This window comes from Ursus maritimus, unplaced genomic scaffold, assembly GCF_017311325.1.
Source record: "Ursus maritimus isolate PB19 unplaced genomic scaffold, ASM1731132v1 scaffold_13, whole genome shotgun sequence".
In the NCBI taxonomy this organism is placed as follows: domain Eukaryota; kingdom Metazoa; phylum Chordata; class Mammalia; order Carnivora; family Ursidae; genus Ursus; species Ursus maritimus.
Window position 1 is genome coordinate 12,938,868 of NW_024423675.1, and position 21,626 is coordinate 12,960,493.

General features: G+C 34.3%; 1 protein-coding gene across 1 annotated transcript in view; it reads right to left on the bottom strand.

Moving 5' to 3' along the window:
• The window catches only part of ASCC3 (activating signal cointegrator 1 complex subunit 3), a 321,764-nt gene that overhangs the window by 164,738 nt on the left and 135,400 nt on the right, over positions 1 to 21,626 (bottom strand). Inside the window, exon 13 of the mRNA XM_040627571.1 lies at positions 19,716 to 19,787. Coding sequence (XP_040483505.1) covers positions 19,716 to 19,787 — 72 coding nt within the window. The remainder of the gene's footprint in view (positions 1 to 19,715; positions 19,788 to 21,626) is intronic.

Genomic DNA, 21,626 nt, shown 5'->3' on the forward strand with positions numbered 1-21,626 from the left:
GAAGAAATGATTCGTTTAAATGTACACAGGCTTTATGCTAAAATGTCCTCACCTCGATTATATAGTTTAATATGACTCTACATTATATTTTCAAAGATGTATCAATTTGAACTGTAATTACTGAATAACCTGAAAGAATTTAAAAGGAATCTATTGGCATTTGTTTCTTAAAAATGTGAAAAAAGATTTTTTAATAATTGAAAGATCACATACTTTCTGAAAAGAATCTTTTAAAAAATTTCATCACCAAAAATTACTGGGTTGCTGTAGATTTTTCACACATACTATTGATGATTTCCTCAGCCCAGATTTTTCAGAGGGAATTTACAAGCACAGTCTCTGCATTCTCTTCTCTTTGCAGGGCAATACCAGGTTAAATTAAAATGTCAGTTTTGTGGGGGTAAAAACACTGAAAGGGAAGTAAAAAGGCCAAGGTGCTAGTTTCAGCTGCAAATCTTATTAGATGTCTGGCTTTGGGCATATTATTAGGCTTAGTTTTGTCATCTAATAGGGTGGACTAATGAACTTCATGATGCTTTCATAAATTCAATGATAAAGTAAACATAATGATGATCTATTAAAATGTTGTCTTTAAAATACTTTCCATCTGAAATAAGATTATTTGGGAGCTGATCAGAAGATGACAAAATATGGTTTAATAAGTACAACCTATAATTAAGGGAAAAAATTAAGAGTATTATTCATCTTAATTTTCAAGTAAATAATACCTTTCCACAGGATTTTTGGCAATGATTCAAACTGTAACGACAGAATATTTATATCATGGTACGAATTTATTTACAGATGATTATGGAGTATATTCTTCTTTGTGTCATATATGATGTTAAGTTTGACACACATGAAACTGCTCTTAATGCAAAAAAAGCATTTAAATTTTAAAGTTTATCTTGTTACAGGTTTTTATGTGAAAAACATTTACACAAATCAACAAACTGAGGGGCATTAAATTGTGGTCAGCAGAGCAAAGACAGCATGAATTGTGCAACTCTCTGTGTGCAGAGTTCACAATTAGTAAGGATGACCCAGAACACTGCAGAGGAGGTGCTCTGGAAAGATGTACCCTCTACTTTCTGGCTCAACCCTAGTTTCTAGAGCTGGTGCAGCATTTTCAGTTACAGACCTGTCCTATATATGCAAATGTGTGACTTTGTACCTGATCTGAGCGATGAAGAAGTCATAGTTGCCTGATAAATAAAAGATATTACATTAGAAAACTTACAGGCTACTGCATTCAGCCAGTGTACTCAGTTAGAATTCAAGATGGCATTCAAGGCCCATAAGGGAAAACCACTGGTTTGCTAGGTCTAATGGATACATGACAAAGTAGAAGACCAAATCCCATCTCTACAAGAAAAGCTGAATTGATATTCCATACGTGAAAGATTAGTCTACCTGGTATCACAAGAACAGAACCTACCAGTCCTTATGCAAATTATGAAAAACTAATGCTATAGCACAGTGGCTTAAAAACTTATTTGGCTGAGGAATTCTTTCTTCCAACAAACTCTACTGTAGGAGCTCAATATATATGTAAAGAGATGAAAGCTACTGAAGTGGGCCTCAGAGAACCAAATCTCATTTCCTCCTCCCAGACAGCACACCTTTCCCACTCCCAGCATCATGACAGCAAGTCCTGTGGCACCTCGGAGCACCCTGGAGGAGTCCGAAACTAAGCTTTATGAGGAACTCCTCTAGTTGAAAGGAACTGTTCAATACTCTATTTCCTTTTTGTTAAAAGTTTGAAAATTCTAAAATCCCATCATCCCTTTCATTCTTCTGGACAGTATTTTAGGAAAGCAGTGAAAATATTCATTTTAAAAACAAAACACTTTCACTGATTTCTAAATACCACTCTCTACTAAAAGGGAACCAGGTTTGCAGAAATTATTAATTCCAATTCTGGGACTAGGGCATGTCAGAAGGGTGAAGAAGCAAGACTGGAGGGGCTCCCAACTGCCAAATTTGGGCTAATAAGATAATCAAAGTAAGTAACAAAATAATGGATTATAACCCATTGAGTAAAATAAAAACTCAAGTCAACAGAAAAATAAATTAATAAATAGGAGGAGCAGCTCTTCCTTACATGCAGTGGAATAGAAGGAATGGCAGAGTTAGAAACTCATTAATAGATGCTAAAACAAGTGGGTGAAAGTTAATTATGAAATCTGTACATTTACATTTTATGCATAATCATTTGATTAATCTTTGTTTCCCTCATCAGGTTATAGGCAACACTAATGCAGAGTATCTCTTTCTGATTTCTGTCTTCAGCACAGTCTCTGACACAGGCAAATATTCAATAAATATTGGATGAATATTGACAGTACTGTCTTAGTTTAGTTTTAAAAGTCCTTCTGTTCAATACCTAGATTGATGACTTAGATATACTTCACATGATAAAAGAAAGCGTAGCAGTTTCTGTACTGGGTACTTTATCCACTGAGCTTTTACCTTAACAAGGTAAATATACTACAGAAAGAGATCCCAAATCATGAACCATTCTCAGTAAAGTTTTTAAGTCCAGAATCCTATTTCTGTTTAAAATTTCAAGCTAATTGTATGAAAAGGTTACAAGTATCAATTTTTTAAAAGTTCATAAAGACATACACACAAAAGTAAAAAAAAAATAAGGAACATATATTGAAGCCAACCTACTTGCAATGATTAATTTAATGATGAAATAATTTAATGATGAAATTCTAAAAATCCAAGCACTATGATTTCAGGCTGTGTCAAAGATGTTCTCGAATATGACTAAAATCTGAATGATGTGACCCAAACTACACTGCTTCTAATTAGTCCCCATAGTACAAATGTGGATCAACTTAATTAATTGCTAAACCCAGGTCAATCCAATAAAGGCTGCTAAGACAGAATAAAGAATCTTTCTTCAATACATTATGGTATCACACACAGAAAAATATTTTACTGACCTCCATGACAATCCAAATTGCATTGACATTTGTTATTGACAGTCCCAAAATAGCAACATCTATTCTGTAGAGCAAATTAACCAAGACTAGCTAGTCTATTACTATGCAAATAAAATTCATTAGTAAGCTAACAATTTCATTTCTACAGATGCCACTGGAGTTCAAGACCTATTATTATTCAACATTATAAGATGTTCCGGACAGAATCTAATTTCAGTAAAACAACAACATAAAATGTATTTTTAAACCTTCTATCAGTATTTTTCATTTCTTTTCTTAGACAATAATCACTATTTATAATTCTTAAACGCCTAACTATGCATTTAATATTCTCAAATATTAGATGATATTAGATTGAGGAGAGTCTTCATAAAAGAATATACTTTTAAAAATTTGGGCAGCAAAAAATCATACTAAACCAATATACTCTCAATCAACTTTACTGGCTAGTTTAAAACTGTACTGCTATAAAGGAAAAGGCACAAAATTATAATTTATCTTAGACTGGCTCGTAACTGTCTCTATTTTTTTTAGGCCATTTTCACAAACACAAATGAAAAACACCTCAATTCTCCACAAATCTGTACTGTACTCTTCAACGAACCCTCTTCATTAAGAAAAAAGAAAACAAAAACATGATGTATCTACAAACCTACAGTTGAGACAGTTATACCACACTTAAAAAAAGGCAGGTTGCCTTTTGACATCCATTAAGCCATTTATTTGGCCTTTGCTCCATATAATCTCAAAAATATAGCTATAAGACAAAGTAAATCAGAAACCACAGTTAGAAAACTGAGATCCATGTTTATGGACAACAGGACAAAAAAACTACTGGAGAGAATATTCAATGTGAGTAAAGCTAGAAAGCTTTTTTCCTTTCTCTAGATTCTTCCCCTCCCATCCCCCCCAAGTAGACAGCAGTAGTAGACACCAGACTACTATCTTACTAGGCTGGTTTAGTAGAGTACATATCCTTTCCAGAAACCTAGTCCTGCTAGAAAATAATCCTCTCTTAAGTTCTTGGTATAGGAAAATGGTCAGGGCCATCTGAGAGACAGACAGTGAAGTGCTTTAATGGCAGAGAATGTCTCCACTCCCCCAGAGCCATTTCCTCCCATTTAAGGGTAATAAAGTTAGAGGCTCCTTTCTAATCTCTTAAGGAGACAGCGGCTTAAGTCCCAGAGTAGAGGTCTTCCCCTCCTTCTTCAAGAGGGCATCTGTTTATATTCTAGTGTAAAAGATAAAGTCCTCGGATCACTTGGTCTACTTTCTCCCTTCCTTCCTCATCTCTCTCCCCTTCCTCCCTTCCTGTTCTTCTCCCTCTTCTTCCTTCTTCTCTCCCTTTCTCTTTCTTCTCTCTCCATCCCCTTCCTATACTCCCCATCAGAGGGGGGACAGACAGATGTGACAGCAACAGGTATACATATAAGCTTCCAGTTTCATAATTTTGTAGCTCATCTCCTATTGTGTAATCTATATGCATAGAGGTAGCCAGCTCTCACCCATACTGCCCTATGGGAAGCTAGGGAGGGGCAACCAACATGATGGTCTGTGAATAAATATGAGGTCTGTTCCAAGTATTTCCTGTTTCTGTAGGTGAGCTTGTGTGTATGTGTGTGTGTGTGTGTGTGTGTGTGTGTCTATACCCTCCATAAGACTTAACAGGTCTCCAACCATATTTCAGGAGCAGCCACTAACTTGAATGTTATACAGTCTGGCCAGAATATACTTAGAGCTGCATTTCCTATCTACTCATTTATAAAAACCAAGAAAAAATGAGATATGAGACTGTTGTGTTATTCCCTTAAAAACAGAATCCTGGGGTGCCTGGGTGGCTCAGTAGTTAAGCTTCTGCTTTCAGCTCAGGGCGTGATCCCGGCGTTCTGGGATCGAGCCCCGCATCAGGCTCCTCCGCTGGGAGCCTGCTTCTTCCTCTCCCACTCCCCCTGCTTGTGTTCCCTCTCTCGCTGGCTGTCTCTCTCTATGTCAAATAAATAAATAAAATCTTTAAAAAAAAGACCAAAAAGCAGAATCCTGATTTATAGTATCTATAGAGACATAATTTCTTTCTTCCCACCCCTTCTCACTTAAATATGCTACAAGACAACAACAACAACAAAAAGATAAAAACCCCAGCTATAGGCAAGACAGTAAAAAGCTGCAATGATTAATTAAGTTTGAATATTCACCTCCCTTTTATGCACTTTGAGCAAATACATGAATAGTTCTATCAGATTTCCCTGGGACGCAAAATTTTACACTCAGCTTTAATAAAAATACAGTTTGTTCAATTTCATCAAAAGAGGGCTATAAAAATGTAGTCGATAAATGTTTAAACCGGTAACTAAACTTATTAAACATATCTACCAACTACTTGCAAGTCTAAATATCAGCTGGAAACTAGTTAATAAAAAGATTCAATATATCACTTTCTAAAATGAAATAAATAGCTGTCAAATTAACTTCTGACAATTTAATGTGAAATATTCTGAATGGCCATCTAGAGAATTTTCTATGGTGTTATTATAAAGACAGAAAAATGACTACAAGCAGTCAAACATTGTTTAGTATTTCCCAAGTCTACATTATTACTGTTACTTAAATAATAATATAAATAATTCAAATAATAATATAAAATGAACATGTATGTAAGTTAGGTTCTATTTTTAAGAGATTAAAAATAATGAATATACAAAGTGTTTGACAGAAGTGAATACCATAAAACAGATTAAAACCTTTATATTATTTAACCTAATAATTATGTACTTACTATAATTACTATAATATTATAATTACAAAAGTCACATCAATAAATTACCAAATAATCTAATAAGCTCACTTCCTAAATCTGGAATATTTTATTTAAAACAGCTATAGATCTATATGGATCTTTAAGTAACAAAATTTATAATAAATTATATATTATTTAGCTAACTTCACCTTTTACATGAAACATGCAGTTATGTCAGAAAATATGCAGTTATACATCGGTTACATGTATAAAGCATATATGCAAAGCCCAACAGTTACTGGTGTTTTTATGCAAGATATTCTAGAGGTGTGAAAGAGAACAAACAGAGAGGAAAATTACACAATAATATGGCTAAAAAAGTAGTATCCAGCGAGAGGGTAAAGCAATTTGTACTGCCTTCACATTTTGCTCCTTTACACATGAAGAAGGGCACCAAAGAAGCCACAAAGAATGAGAAAATGGATAGAAAAGTTACTAACTTCTATAAGAAAGTTATACTGATCAGGCACAAAAAAATAGAGATGATATACAACTATATAATGGATGAAATGGATGGAACATAAGCTTCACCTTGCAGTTCTGAGTTGTTATATATGTCCCCTGGTGCTCGACAATGTATGGAATAGAAAGAAAATGAGTTTCAGGAAAATAAAATTATTTGTTTTGCTTCTAATTTTTTCCAAGCTTACGGACAGCATTATTTTTTTCTTTTGATCTTTTGGCTAAGTATTTATAATCTGTACAAAGATAGATCTAAACCTAGTTTATACCCTCAAAATTTTTAAACGTCATTTTGAATCAAATTGTTTCACTGTGCTCTGTGAATTTTTACTGTCAATTCCAGAAACCACTAATTATCAATGTAAAAAAAGTTCAAATTCCTAAAGATATGTGCATACTTGTATTAGTCTGTATGTAATAGGAGAAAACTGAATACATTTCAGGGGTAGGAGGTACTGGAGGTAAAGTGAGGTAAGGGGGAAGTAATTCATTAGGCCTTTTCTTTTTGCACCTTTGCGTTAATTCATTTTTTTTTTTTTAAAGATTTTATTTATTTATTTGACAGAGAGAGAGACAGCCAGCGAGAGAGGGAACACAAGCAGGGGAGTGGGAGAGGAAGAAGCAGGCTCCCAGTGGAGGAGCCTGATGCGGGGCTCGATCCCAGGGATCCGGGATCATGTCCTGAGCCCAAGGCAGACGCTTAACGACTGAGCCATCCAGGCGCCCTGCGTTAATTCACTTCTTACAAGAATGTATTATTTCAGTAACATGAAAATCCTTAAAGAATTAGGAAAAAAAAAGTTAATATCAATGAAGGAAAAATGCAATACTAATATTCTTCATTAAAAAATATTCCCTTTGCAAATGAAGAGAACATTACAAGGTTAATAAAGGAACTATTATATGTAAAATTTCAAGAATGTAATTGAGTACTCTTATGGTAAGCTGTATTTTAGAAAAATGAAATTTTTCTCTGTTCTCTTAAAAATGTAAAATTTTAAAAGGGTTCAAAAGTTACTTCTCTAGGGCTTAATGAATAGAAATAAAAGAAAGAAAGACTATATTAACTGCAAATAACTGGTGGCACAAATGATGTCTGTATCATGAAAAATAGCTAAGTGAGATGATATCTCAAATTAGGAGAAAATGAGATAATACGTCTAACAGAAAAGACTATAACTAGATGAAATAATATTAAGGATAAATTTATGTAATGAAACATTTTAAAGGAGAAAACCAACATTCTTCCACTGATCTTTATAGCTAATGGGGCGGGGAAGGGAGGACTTTCCTTAAGAAGGTAATCAAAGCATTCTTTGATGTCTTTCAACATCTCCAGGTCGTTCTACTCTCTGCCTGAACATTCAGCTTACCGTAACACTAATGATTATTTTCTCGATTTTCCCTGAAGTTAGTTGCTCCCTAATTCCTCAAAAATTATTTCTGACTTGTAAAGACTACCATATCTCCTATTCACTTACTCATCAGACATTATCTGTGCACCAACTGTGCTCCAGGTACTGGTGAGGCCATGACAATACAATGATGAGGAAGACCATTGTTAGCCATTTTCTTTATGGGACTAATATCTTATAATAAAAAGTGGCATTAACCAAAACCAGCCAGAAAAAAAATGTAAAGCTATAGTCAGACATATGAAGAAGATTAGGCTATGCTATTACATAGTTCATAATAGGGAAGTGAAAGAGTAAGAGAGGTATACAAAGGCCTCTCTAACAAAGATAAAATCTGAAGGATTTAATAAAGATAACTAAGCAGAGAATAAGGAAAGATGTGTGAAACAGAGGGAACAAGTTATACAAAAGCTCAGAGGTAAACAGAAGAGCATCTCTAAGATGAGTGCCTGAAAGAAGGCCAGGAAGACAGGAGGTAGGAAATGAGGGAGAGAGCTATGTGATGAAGATAGAAGAAGGTAAAGGTCAGACAAATAGGGACCCCCTGAACACTTTTAAAGCAGCTTGAAGCATCCAACTGTCATCCTGGAGCTGCTGTACTTTGATGAGATCATTCTAGCCAGCTGCAGTGCACAGAGCCACTAGAGCAGGGCCAGAATGGATGCAGGAAGAACAATTAAGAGGTGGCTAGAACAGTCCATGGACAACATGATGGTTACTTGGATTAGATGGTGGAAGTGACGGTTCAGGAGAAGGAGGGGATGGAGAGAAAAGAGCAGATTTGAAAGATACTTAGGTAAAATGAGTAGGTGTTAATGAAGGATTAGAAATGAGGACAAGGGAGAGTTGGTTGACAAGGACAACTTTAAGGTTTCTAACTTATGGAACTAAATCTATATTTATGCCATCCACTAAACCAAGAAATAATGGATGGAATACTATTGGTTTAGAGTGAACATTTTATGACTTAGGTTTGGACATACTACATTTCAGGTGTTCTTAAAGTAGGCATGGCTAAAATTTTAACTCCTAAATTTATAACTGATGAATTTTCATTATATTATACCACCATCTGGTATAATAATCAGAAATTCTTTCTATGACAGTGGTATAATATAATAACAATTCATCAATTATAATAATAAATTTAGGAGTTAAAATTTTAAAATTGGACATTCTGGTTCAGGAGCACTTACTTCTTAGCACAGTCAGCTGCTAGGCTGATCCTGTGATCACAGTACTATATATTTTAGCCATGTCTACTTTAGGAACATGGGTAACTATGTTGACCTAAGCATTCTGCTGTTCAATCTTCCAGAGGCCAAAGTCAAAGACAGTTTTAACTAAATATTAAGGCAAAGCAGAGCTTGATACATCCTTAACAAAAGTTATTTTTAAAGGCAAAATTTCCTGATGACAGTAGCTCATAGTTGAGAATAAAATAAAATTGAGGGATTGCAGAGAGATTATATAAGTGGAAGTAAGTACAAATGCTAATTTCTCTCTGTACCTCCCCCCCACCCCCGGGCTATTATGATCGAAAATTCTTCCTGTTTCTCTTTGGCCATCCTCTTTCTTTCTTGGTAGCCTTTTCCTTCTCTACCATGATTTCTTCCCAAACCTTCTTTAAATTTAGCACTTTTTCTTATTTCAGTCTATCCCATTTATCGCCTTTATAGAAATTACTCTTATCTTTATGTTCCCAATCCAGACCTCTTTTCTGACCTCTAGACTCATATTATCCTGCCTAGCCTCTCCTCTTGGGTATCTGAAATGTAGTATGCCCAAACCCAAGAGTAGAGATTTCATGAATGCTTCTTCTAGGTATCTTACAGTTAAAAAACTTCCGAACTGGGGGTGCCTGGGTGGCTCAGTCAGTTAACCATCCGACTCTTGGTTTTGGCTCAGGTTGTGGGGCTCTGTGCTCAGTGGGAAGTCTGCTTGAGATTCTCTCTCCCCCTTTCCCTCTGCCTCTGCCCCCTCCCAACTTGCATGCTCTCTCTCTCTCTCTCTCTCAATAAATAAAATCTTTAAAAAATATGAAAAAACTCCTGAAATATTCCCTTTAATAGTATCATCTTTAGTGGTAAAGATAAAGGAGTAATACCTTTAATTCTTGTGCTCATAGTTGTTAAAATGTCTCCTTTTGGACTCTGGGAAACATACTGAGGGTTTCAGAGGGGAGATTGGGCTGGGCCGGTGATGGGTATTAAGGAGGGCACGTATTGCATGGAGCACTGGGTGTTATAACAAACAACGAATCATGGAACACTACATCAAAAACTAATGATGCATTGTATGGTGACTAATATAACATAATAAAAAATTTTTTAAAAGTCTCCTTTTTAAGAATCTTGCTTTTATATTCCTTTGGGAATATGTCTCAATTTGGGAGGAGGAAATGAAGAAGGCAGCATTCAATTCACAAATAAAAGTCATGTTAAACAAATTTGATATGACAGAACATTGGTACCAAGAATTAGAGCTGTTTGTATCTGGAGGAAGAAAACTTTTTTAGGCAATAAGGCCAGTGGAAAGATCCATTATTAAAGTTGGCATAGTAAAATTTGTTTCAGTTGTATGTAGTTATTTTTTTTACAGAAACTAAGAAGCAATGGTAAGAAATAAAAATAATTCCCCTCAAAAGTCACAAGTTAAATTAATGCATATTTAGTAGTAAATTTTAAGGGTGATTTCTTATTAGAAGCAAATATCTACTAAAAAGTTGTAAACAATGAAGAAAGAGAAAACAAGGACACATCTGAATAAGGAAAAGGTGATATGAAGTATTACTCCAAGACTGAAGGTAACATTTTTTTCCTCTTTAAAACCACAAAGCCTTTTATTCTTGAAACTGTAGATTTTGAGTAAGCTATTAAATAAGGATGGTGACTTTTTTTGATAATGTAAAAAAAAACAAATTAACTTACTAATAAATATGCCATAATCTCTGAGACAGTTTCTAATTTCTTTTTTTTATCACTGTAACAAAGTTTGTATAACAAGAAAAATCTCAATAGGGTTAAGGCATCAATTATTTTCCCATTCTGCAAGTTACACAGGAGGAGGGGAATTATTAACAGGAATGATAAAGCTGTACTTGCATTTGGTAACACAAAGAGAAGCTTACAAATGAGACGTCTCATTAGTTTGAGCAGATGGACCAAAATTAAAGGCTGAATCGCCAACTTTTAATTTCCCAATAGCCAAGAAGACTTGAAGTCTTGCAGAGTATGACTGTTGAAAAGTCAACATGAAAAGATTTGCTCCATCTGTCATCACACATGCTTGAGTGGAACACAACTGCCTCCTACTGTTTTTAATACTTTTAAGGCAAAGCTGCACATAAAATCTATTAAGTACACGAGCACGTAAGTTTAGATGATTAGTATACTGAAACCCATGGAATAGTATGACCAGAGAATATCAGCATGGCTTTTGAACATGAAATTTGCTCTACTCTAACTTAATCTAAATGGAGAGAAACAGAAGCAATTCGTTTGTATATTTAAGAGGAAAGTGTTAATTTTTAGCATAAAAACTATTCGCTTGCTTGAGAGTTATATTTTTCATTTTTTAAAATGGATACTTATTTCAGTCTTATTAATAATGGTCTGAAAAGTTGCTGCTCTGGTTAAAGTATTTAGGGAAACCACAATTAGGGAGAAAATCCAATGTACTAAACAACTTAAAGGCAAGAAAACAAACAAAATCAAGGAATAGTCACTGGAAAGATTTTTTAACTAGTAGGCAGGGAGTGGGGGGCATGAGGTGGTAGTGGGGAAAATTCAATTGATTTTTCTGGAGTAGAATACGCTTACTTACAGATTCTAACTACTGTGTATTAACTGCTAAGATGTATTTAAAAGGCAACACAATAAAGCTGAAGTTTGTTAGGTACATAGCCCCACGAGAAATAACTTATGTCCCCTTAATAACAAGGAAGAGCACATTACTGAATACGTAGTTGGCTACTTAATAGGAAAGCACTAATACATTAGTTATAAAACTATAACCGAATTCTATAAGCAAAGGTCTCTCTCTCTCTCCACATAATAAATATACACACAAACACATATATAATTTACTGCACAACAAAACATTTAAAAAGAAGAGTCTCTCAGAATGAAGCATATATAGTTAGATCTTTCAGTCACTTGACCAGGCAGAACAGTATAAATGAAGAGTTAATTTGGGTATCAGTTTTTTAGATAATAAGGTGAAAAGACCGTTGAATTATATATTTTTCATTTTCTGATAGATGGATACAAATTCATTTATTGAAATTTATTACTTGGAACCTTACAGGAAGACAGACAGTGATTGAGGTAACATTATAGTCAACTCAGTTATGAGGGGGAAAAAACACAACTGAGATACTTTAATCTACTGGGAAATTCTTTGGTAACCTTCTAATAAAAGTAGAGGACCATATCTTAGTGAAGGTATGTCTTTAAGGAGAGAAAAAAGGGAAAAAATAATCCAGCAAGGGGAGGGGGGTTTTCTAAGCCCCTGAAAACAAACTTCCACATAAACCTCAGTAATCAAGGAGAACTGCGAAACAGGAATCCTTGTGTGATGGATTAATTCAAAGATTGTTAGCCTTGTTGAAGTAGGTATCTACCTCAGCTTCCAAAATCAAAATGTGTAATAGCCTTCCTCTCTGAGTATCTTCCTTGCAATTTCAGTTCTGGACATATTACAAAGGCTATCAGTAGAAGCTGTCACACATTAAGCTAAATGAATTTACAGGCCAAATTGTACTTGGCAGAGCAACTTGCGAACAGAAGACTTAGAATGATCCTTTTGAAAAGACTGAAACAGAAAAAGATTTTAGCTGTGAGCAACTTTCCCAAAGTTACGCACATAATATAGGTAATAAAGAAATGAAAAAGATGGAGCTCTGTTTTCAAATTATGCTGTGAAAGAGCTCTTGAGATGATTACATTGATATAAACCTGCCTTGACGACTCCATACTTCTTATCTGGAGACGCTGGCCCAGGCATTTGTAATACTAGCAAAATTAGAAGCAAATATCAACCACTTAGTCATAGTCTTGATGCATTTCATAATTCCTATCATCCCCATCTCACTAAAGATGTTAAATCTTTGAAGATGAGGCGACTTGTCACAATCAAACTGTATTTACCACAGAGACCCCTTACACAAGACACATTACACTAGGAACTTAACTAACAATATGTTTTTGTAACCCAATCTTACTTTGTAGGACCTGTCCTACTGGAGCACGGAACCTAAAGGAACAACACTGCATAGAACACACTGGCTAAACTTTAAAATAGGACATCTTTGATCTAAGTGTTTATTTATACTTTAATGTTATTGTTTCTATTTAAGGTTTTGTCATATTTTTGGATAGACAAAATATAATAAACTATAGAGGTAACTGAGAAAAAAAGGAAATTAACGGAATAAAATGCATTAAAAAAAAATGAAAAGACACACACCAACAAAAACTCTGGATGGTAGAATTAGTAGTGATTTATTCCTTCATTTTTGCTTTTTGGTATGTCCAAAAGTTAAATTTGTCCAAATTCTTTTTCCCCCTCAATCTCTTTTATATTAATTATATTTAAGCAACATTTTAAAATGCAATTATAGGGGTTCCTGGGTGGCTCAGTCAAACAACCAACTTCTGATTTCAACTCAGGTCATGATCTCAGGGTTGTGAAATCGAGCCCCACATTGGGCTCTGCACTGGGTGTGGAGTCTGCTTAGGATTCTCTTTCTCCCTCTTCTTCCCCTTCACTTCTGTCTCTCCCTCTCTTAAAAAAAAATGCAATTACAGAGGTCAAAGACCACATGGTCACAGTCATGAAGCAAAAACACAGTGAAGAACAGGTTTTTCTAATTGAAAGTGAGTGTACACGCAAATCAAAGCATGGACAATATGGTATGCAAAATTGTTTTTGTAATCATGATTTAAAAGTAATAGCTGCTAATTAAGAAAAAAGTTCATTGGTATGATACCACTTTCTCATATGCCTTAAAATTGTAAAACAAATGCAAAATAGCAAAACACAGCACATCATAACCTTACATCATATTACACTGATAAACTTCTCAGAAAAACACAGCATTAAGTTTCTAAAATCCTACATAGGTCTGCTATGACCATACAATGTTATAACCTACTCAGAATGTATTATAGGATCATGTGGCAAGACCACAAAATGTAGCCATTTATGCCATAATTTCATCTTAGGAAATTTATCCTGAGTAAATGTTTCAACAGAAAAAAATAATAGGCAGAAAGATGGTCATGACAGCAGCACTATCTTTAATAATAGAAAATTGCAAACACTGAAAACACTCACTAATGTAGGAATAACCAGTAATAGTGGAGCAGCTAATATCAGCTTAAAAGGAGCAGTGTAAAGTTCTGAAGATGCTGTGGGCTTTATCACCACAGAGACTTGTTTTTCAGTCCTGGTTCAAACCTTTACTAGCTGTATGTACTAGCTCGGGAAGCTGCTGAACATGTTGTAGGTTCACTTTCTGTTTCAACAAAAGGAGATCATAATGCTTACGTCGAAGGTTTGGGAAGAGTAGAAGTCCAGAGAGACTCACATGGTGTCTGAAACTTACACTGAATAAAAACTCCCTCTCTTTACAGACATTAAAGTTGCTAGAACCATGCAGAAACAATGAAAAACATTCAGTACTCATTAAACAGTGAATATAAAACTGTAAGTACAGTATAATTTAATAATGGATTATAACTAGTAAGTTTTAGTGAACAAAACTGAAAGCTACATGTGCAATTGGATAAAAAATGAATGGTGGGATGTATATAAAAATTACAATAATAATGGTAAAATAACAGTGGAACTATAAAAATTTTCCTTAGTGTTATTTTATTTTTATAATTAAAAAAAGTAAAAGAGATGGATGAGTATTTCTACAGAACTTAAGAAAGTTCTACTATTATGTTTATTATGGAAAATAAATATCATCACTAATCATTCAAAAACAGAAATTATGAGACCTGAAGCCTAAGCCTGACTTCTTAAGAAGCCTGAACAGCCTGAAGAGGGCCACAGTTATCCTGCTCTAATTCTTGTTTGGAAAAAGGGACAGATCCGGACACAATCCCTGATTCCTAAGTGTTTCCGTGGGCTCTCAAATTGCAATCATACTCTACACAATCATCCACAGTGCATTTTTTTAAAGATTTTATTTATTTATTTGACAGAGAGAGAGTGAGAGAGGGAACACAAGCTGGGGGCATGGGAGCGGGAGAAGCAGGCTTCCCGCTGAGCAGGGAGCCCAATGCAGGGCTCGATCCCAGGACCCAGGGATCAGGACCTGAGCCAAAGGCAGACGCTCAATGACTGAGCCACCCAGGTGCCCCACCCCCCCACAGTGCATTTTTAGCCAGACAGGATTACAGGGGAAGAGAGCTTGGAGGTCATGTACCCTTAAAAGGCTGGCAATTGTGGATGCCATGACATGCACACAAAAGGTGGGAAGGTAATGCTTGTACCCAACTTCTGCCTCAGCTTTGTTCACTCTCTATTCCTAGGTTCCTCACACCCTAGAGGAGCACGAAGCCTCCCCTGGGGTACCCATCCGAGTCTGTCCTTTCTAAACAGAAAGCCAGTGCTGTGCACCCAGCCCTTCATCCCAACCTGTCCTTTTAGAATTTATAACTGCAAGTGCCTGCCCTCTGGCAGCTTTCTTTTTAAAAAGTAACGTACTTGAAAGGAATGGCAGTAAGATCTCATCTCTACTGACCAAACAGCTCCAGCCAGCACATTTTATGAATCATGATTCCTACGGGGACATGTTAGCCTCTGTAACAGTGAAAGAACTATGCTAGAAGAGGAAGAGGAAATAATCTTCCTGGAATCCTTTAAATTACATTTACTTGGATTTTTACTTACTTACAATAGAAGATACAACTACTACTCTTTCCAACATTTAGGAATAAGGGTGCATTTTATTTTTTAAAGAAATATTTTATAATGTAAGATTTTGTAATGTAATGAAAAAAGGCAGGGTTAGTACAACAAATATACTTAAAGGACAATGATAAACAGCATGATAAAGGCAAATAATGTTAAAAAGATGGGTGACCTATAGTTCCTAAGGCCCCAAAGTAGTTACAGTACTGGCACTAATGGCATTATTAAGCTATTTACTTTTATTAGTATTTACAACTATATACATTTATGTATATGTTTATACATGGATATATGTAGTTATCAGTCTTACCAAGAAAGAATTCACAAAAACTTCTTTTTTTATTCTAAAAAAAAGTGATTTAATTCTATTAGAAGCAATCTCGGGTTCCAAAGTAATGAAACAAATATCTACTTATCTGGTCATTAAGTGCTAACTGTAATGGAAGACAAATGATTGTTTTAATTTTTTTAATTCTAGAAACAACACTAACATTCCTACCAGTGGTGTCACATATAGTTTTATAACATTTTCAAGGCTATTCAATTACAAAAGGAGTAGTAAGCGTTTTCCTGACTAGAGTCAAAATATAATTATCTGTTTATATGTTCCATGCATAGTAAAGTATTTACAGTATGATTTCCATTATTTTAAAAGAGATAAAAAATCTTCAAGGGTTCGCATTTATAATGAAATTTATCATAGATTAGAAAAAAATTTTCCTGTGATAGAAGAAATCCCATCACAATAAAAAATTATGGAAAAAAGAATGTTTGCTCATAGTTCGTACTTAAATGAAGACCTAGAATAGCCAACACAATGTTGAAGAACAAAGTTGGAGGAATAATACTACCTGACTTCACTATGTAGATACGGTAATCAAAACACTCTAGTATAGGTTAAAGAATGGCCAAACAAATGGAAAAGAATAGGGAACCCAGAATAAATACAACCAACTGATCTTTGAGAAATGAGCAAATAAAATGGAGCAAAGATAGTCTTTTCAACAAATGGTGCTGGAACAACTGGATGTTCACATACAGAAATAAATAAATCTAGACATGGACCTTATACCGCTCCCAAAATTTAACTCAAAACCAATCACAGGTCTAAATGTAAATTAAAACCATAAAACTCCTAGAAGTAACCTAGGCGAAAATCTAGGTGACTTTAGGTGTGGTGACGACCTTTTTGGATACAACACCAAAGGCATGATCCATGATGTAACTGATGAGCTGGATTCCCCTAAAATTAAAAACTGCTCTGTAAAAGACCCCGATGAAAAGATGAGAAGACAAGTCATAGACTGGGAGAAAATACTTGCAAAAGACACAGGTGATAAATGACTTTTATCCAAAGTATACAAAGAAATCTTAAAACCCAACAATAAGAAAATGAACAACCTGATTTTAAAATGGCCAAAGACCGAAACAGACACTTCAACGAAGAATATATTCGGATGGAAAATAAGCATACGAAAATAGTTCAACATCATTTGTCATTAGGGAGATGCAAATTAAAACAACAAGATACCACTACCCACCTCTTAGAATGGCCAAAATACTGACATCACCAAATGCTAGTGAGGCTATGGAGCAACAGGAATTCTTATTCATTGATGGTGGGGATGCAAAATGCTACACAGACAGTATGGCAGTTTCTTACAAAATTCAACATACTCTCATCTATGATCCAGCAATCACACTCCTTGGTATTTATCCAAAGAAACTTATAAACCTAAGTCCACACAAAACCTGTACACAGATGTTTACGGCAGCTTTATTCATAAGTGCCAAAACTTGGCAGCAATCAAGGTACCATTCAGTTTGTAAATAAATAAACAGTAGTATATCCGGACAGCAGAATATTAGTCAGTACTAGAAAGAATAAGATATCAAGTCATGAAAAGACATGGAAAACCTCAAATAGATACTGTGAAAAAAGCCAATCTAAGAGGCTACAAACTGCATGACATTCTAGAAAAAGCAAATCTACAGAGAGATTAAAAAGACTTAAAAGGTCAATGGTTTCCAGGGGTAAATGGGAAGGAATGATGAACAGGCTGAACACAGAGGGTTTTTAGGGCAATGAAATTATTCTGTCTGACACTATAATGGTGGATGCATGTCGTTATACCTTTGTCCAAACCTACAGAATGAACATCAAGAGTGAACCCTAAGGTAAACTATGGACTTTAGGTGATATTGACATGTCAATGTAGGTTCACTGATTGAAATAAATGTACCACTCTTGTGCAGAATGTTGACAGCTGTAGGAAGCTGTGCATATGTGGGGGCAGGTGTTATATGAGAACTCTCTATTTTCCACTCAATTTTGCTGTGAACCCAAAACTGCTCTAAAAAAGAGTATCTATTTAAAAAAAATTAATGGAGAAAACATTTAAATATTTATTTAACATTTTTAATATAGTGTATACAAATAGATGTTTTGGATTCCACAGCTACGTTCCTTAGCTAATAATACAGTTTAAATTTTCTGTAATATAAACATCTTATTCTTCTACAAAGAAGGTACAAATATTGGTGGCTATACAGGATATTTCTTTCTTTTAGGATTTTCACTGAAAGGCTGTCAATGTTTCTCCAGATAACATTTTAGGATCATCAGACATTCACTACAAATACATCTTGTGAGGCAATCTAGAACAGAGGTTGGAAAACAAGCCACATGCAGTTGCTGCTTATTTTTGCAAATAAAGCCTTATTGAAACACAGCTGTGCCCAATTGTTCATATACTGTCCTTGGGTGCTTTCACGCTACAACAAAGAACATAAAGCCCGCAAAGCCTAAATTATTTACTACGCGGCCCTTCACAAAAAGTTTCCTGGCTCCTGACTAAGAATAAGTAGTTGGTGTTTGGTAATTTTTGTTTAAAGAAAGAATATTGGTCTTTACCATTTCTTTATTTGTACATAATAAATAATGCAATTCATAAAGCAGCTTCCTAATGAGGATAAAAAAATACACTGATATAAAATAAATGCACATAAAGTGATAACGACACAATGGTTAGTGGAGACTCCACACTCACATGGACTGAATTTGCAACTGCACTAGTGAAATGATGGAAACATGTTACTTTATTTTGTATAGCACCTCATTGTCTTCATCTGTCAAATGATGATAATAGTACATGTCTCATTGGCTGGTGAGAGAATTCAGTGAAAATAAATATAACTTAAGCAGATTCAGACATTTACTAATCATTAGGAAAGATAAGTCATTAGTATTATATAATTTAATCATGATTTCTTTTCCCAAAAAGTTATTGTTAAACCTAAGGACACTCTCTTCAGATTAGTTAGAAACGTGATTTTAAAACTATTTCTTAAAGGGACAAAATGCATCAAAGATGCTCAGTGGGCAGTGTTCCATGTCTTCAAGTTTAATTCATCTTTGATTTGTTTATATACTGAGGCTTGAAACAAGATTTAGTCTGGAGAAAAGGATTTCACTGCTCTTAAAACAAATTTAAAAACCAAAGGACCAGAAAGTATTTAATTTTATGTGCCATAAAAGGTTAATAACAGAAAAAAATTCTATAATAAAATAAAATGATCCAAAGACCCATATACAATTGGGCGATGATTAAGTTTTATGTAAGCAATTATTATTATTCCACTTTTTCTTTAACAATCTTGATTGGAGCATTTTGAACAATGGAATTTAAAAGTAAAATTGCTTAACTTCCAAGCACAATAAAACAACAGAAAACTTTATTATATATATTTCAGTTGATACTACTTCGTGAAAACAGTAAGAATAATGTAACATTTCAAATTTTTACATTATGTAAAAAAATACAAATTGAAATTTTTGAGGTATGAAAGAAGACTGGTGCTTTTTAAAAAGATTTAAAAAAAACTCCAAAACCACAGAAGTTTAAAGGATGAAATTCTTCTCTGTCTTATCTATTGAATAAAATGGCAAACAAAATAGCATGACCTATCAATATTGGGATGATAATATTATCTATGAATATTTTATGACTTACATGGCTAACCACAGGACTAAAAAATTATTAAGAACTAAAAACTCACAGTCATGATCTCAGAATTGAAGAAAAATTTTAAGAGCCTAAAAATTAATAATTATAACCATTAAGTATTCTCTAAAAACAGGATAAAAGAAAGTAAGTGTACCTGGTGTCCAGCCTTTACTTGCTTCAAAACACTTTCATAGCATACTTCGTCCATGTTATTCAACTGTTGTACCTTAAGGTTTTTAAAACACAAATAATATAAAATGAAGCAATGATGAACTTTCTAACTACCAAAAATACCTGCAGATTTTAAGGCTTTTTTTCCTTTCAGATTAACTAGAACACAGAAGCAACAAATGCAATATAAATATCTTGCACGTAACAACCTAATAAGACACAAACACAATATAGTTTAAAGGTACAAATAAAATACCTCATCGAATACTTTCAAGAGTAACCAACTTCCTAAATGTGCCAAGTTTTTTAAAGACAATTTCAAGGATTATATACTAGTTGTAGATATTCCAGAATAATTTTAAGTTCTTTTCTCTGCCTTCCCCAGGAAAGCCCACTCTTCAGCCTGTTTCTTCTATTTCATTCTATAAACTAGGGCACTTTCTTGAGGAATTTTCAAAATCACCCAAACACTACTAGTAGAATGCCATGGTATATAATGTTGAAATCGAAGGAAACATACTGTTTTTGTAAATATATATGGAAAGGGGTATTTTTCTATAGAAACATTTTTCAGATTAATTGAAAATTTAATATCAAATTCATGAGGGTCTCATTTTCCCTACTAGTGATGAGGAAAACTTCCAACCAAAAAGGTAAGACAGTTAATCCAAAGGAGCAGGCACGTGATTCTGCCTGTATCTCTATATTTAACACTTATTAAGAGTGTGGAGGGGATGAAAATGTCACACACATCTGAAATGACTATGATTTAGATTATCTGCTTTAATAAAGTAAATGTTTTATCATTCTGTTACTCTTATGATTTGTGGTGACTAAGTAAAATAAGATAATCAGAAGATAATTTACTCCCCATTAATGATTCAAAAACAACTTCAGCTCACAATAATTTTTTCAGTGTAGTTTGAGTTCCAGCCAAAGCCATTATTTCAAATTAGAGGTGTCAGGCACACCATCTTCCTATGTTCTTTCATAACTGAATCACATCATGTGTTTCTGAATAAAACTCTGAGAAACCTACTAGAGTTTCCTCCTATACAAGATGACCAACTAAAAACTGCTTAGTAAATATATTAAACAACACCCTGGGGAAATGCTTAATGGTTACCAATTGTATATTTCACTGAGTGTAAAAATAATACATTTTAGTAAGACAAAAAATATATATCTATACTTAATACATATAATTAATTTACTATTTACAGTATGTAAGATATGTAAAAGTGTTTTTCTAATATTGCCAAACTTTTCTAAACTTACAAAATAATTATGATGGTTTAATCACCTGATGCCATTCCTTTTATGATTACAATGTTAACATATTAGGGTGCAAGTACTTTGAATTTAATTAGCTTTAAGTGATTTACCACTTTGTATGACAGAATTGAAAAAAAAGTTTAAAATGGCTGAAAAGCATCTGAAAAATTTTTCTTCTCTGTATCTTTCTGTGATAACCATCTGCTATCATTTAAATTATAAAGCTGAAAGAACAATCTAAAGCTATAAAAAAACCCAGCTCTACATCTGTCCTAATGATACATTAAAATACATTAAATAATCAAATATATATTAAGTGACTGAAAAAAAACAAGTATGTGATACTGAAAAGCACTTGAAACAATTAATGATAGGGGCGCCTGGGTGGCACAGCGGTTAAGCGTCTGCCTTCGGCTCAGGGCGTGATCCCGGCGTTATGGGATCGAGCCCCACATCAGGCTCCTCCGCTAGGAGCCTGCTTCTTCCTCTCCCACTCCCTCTGCTTGTGTTCCCTCTCTCGCTGGCTGTCTCTATCTCTGTCGAATAAATAAATAAAATCTTTAAAAAAAAAAAAAGAAACAATTAATGATAAAATATGCAAAGCATAACTATGAACATG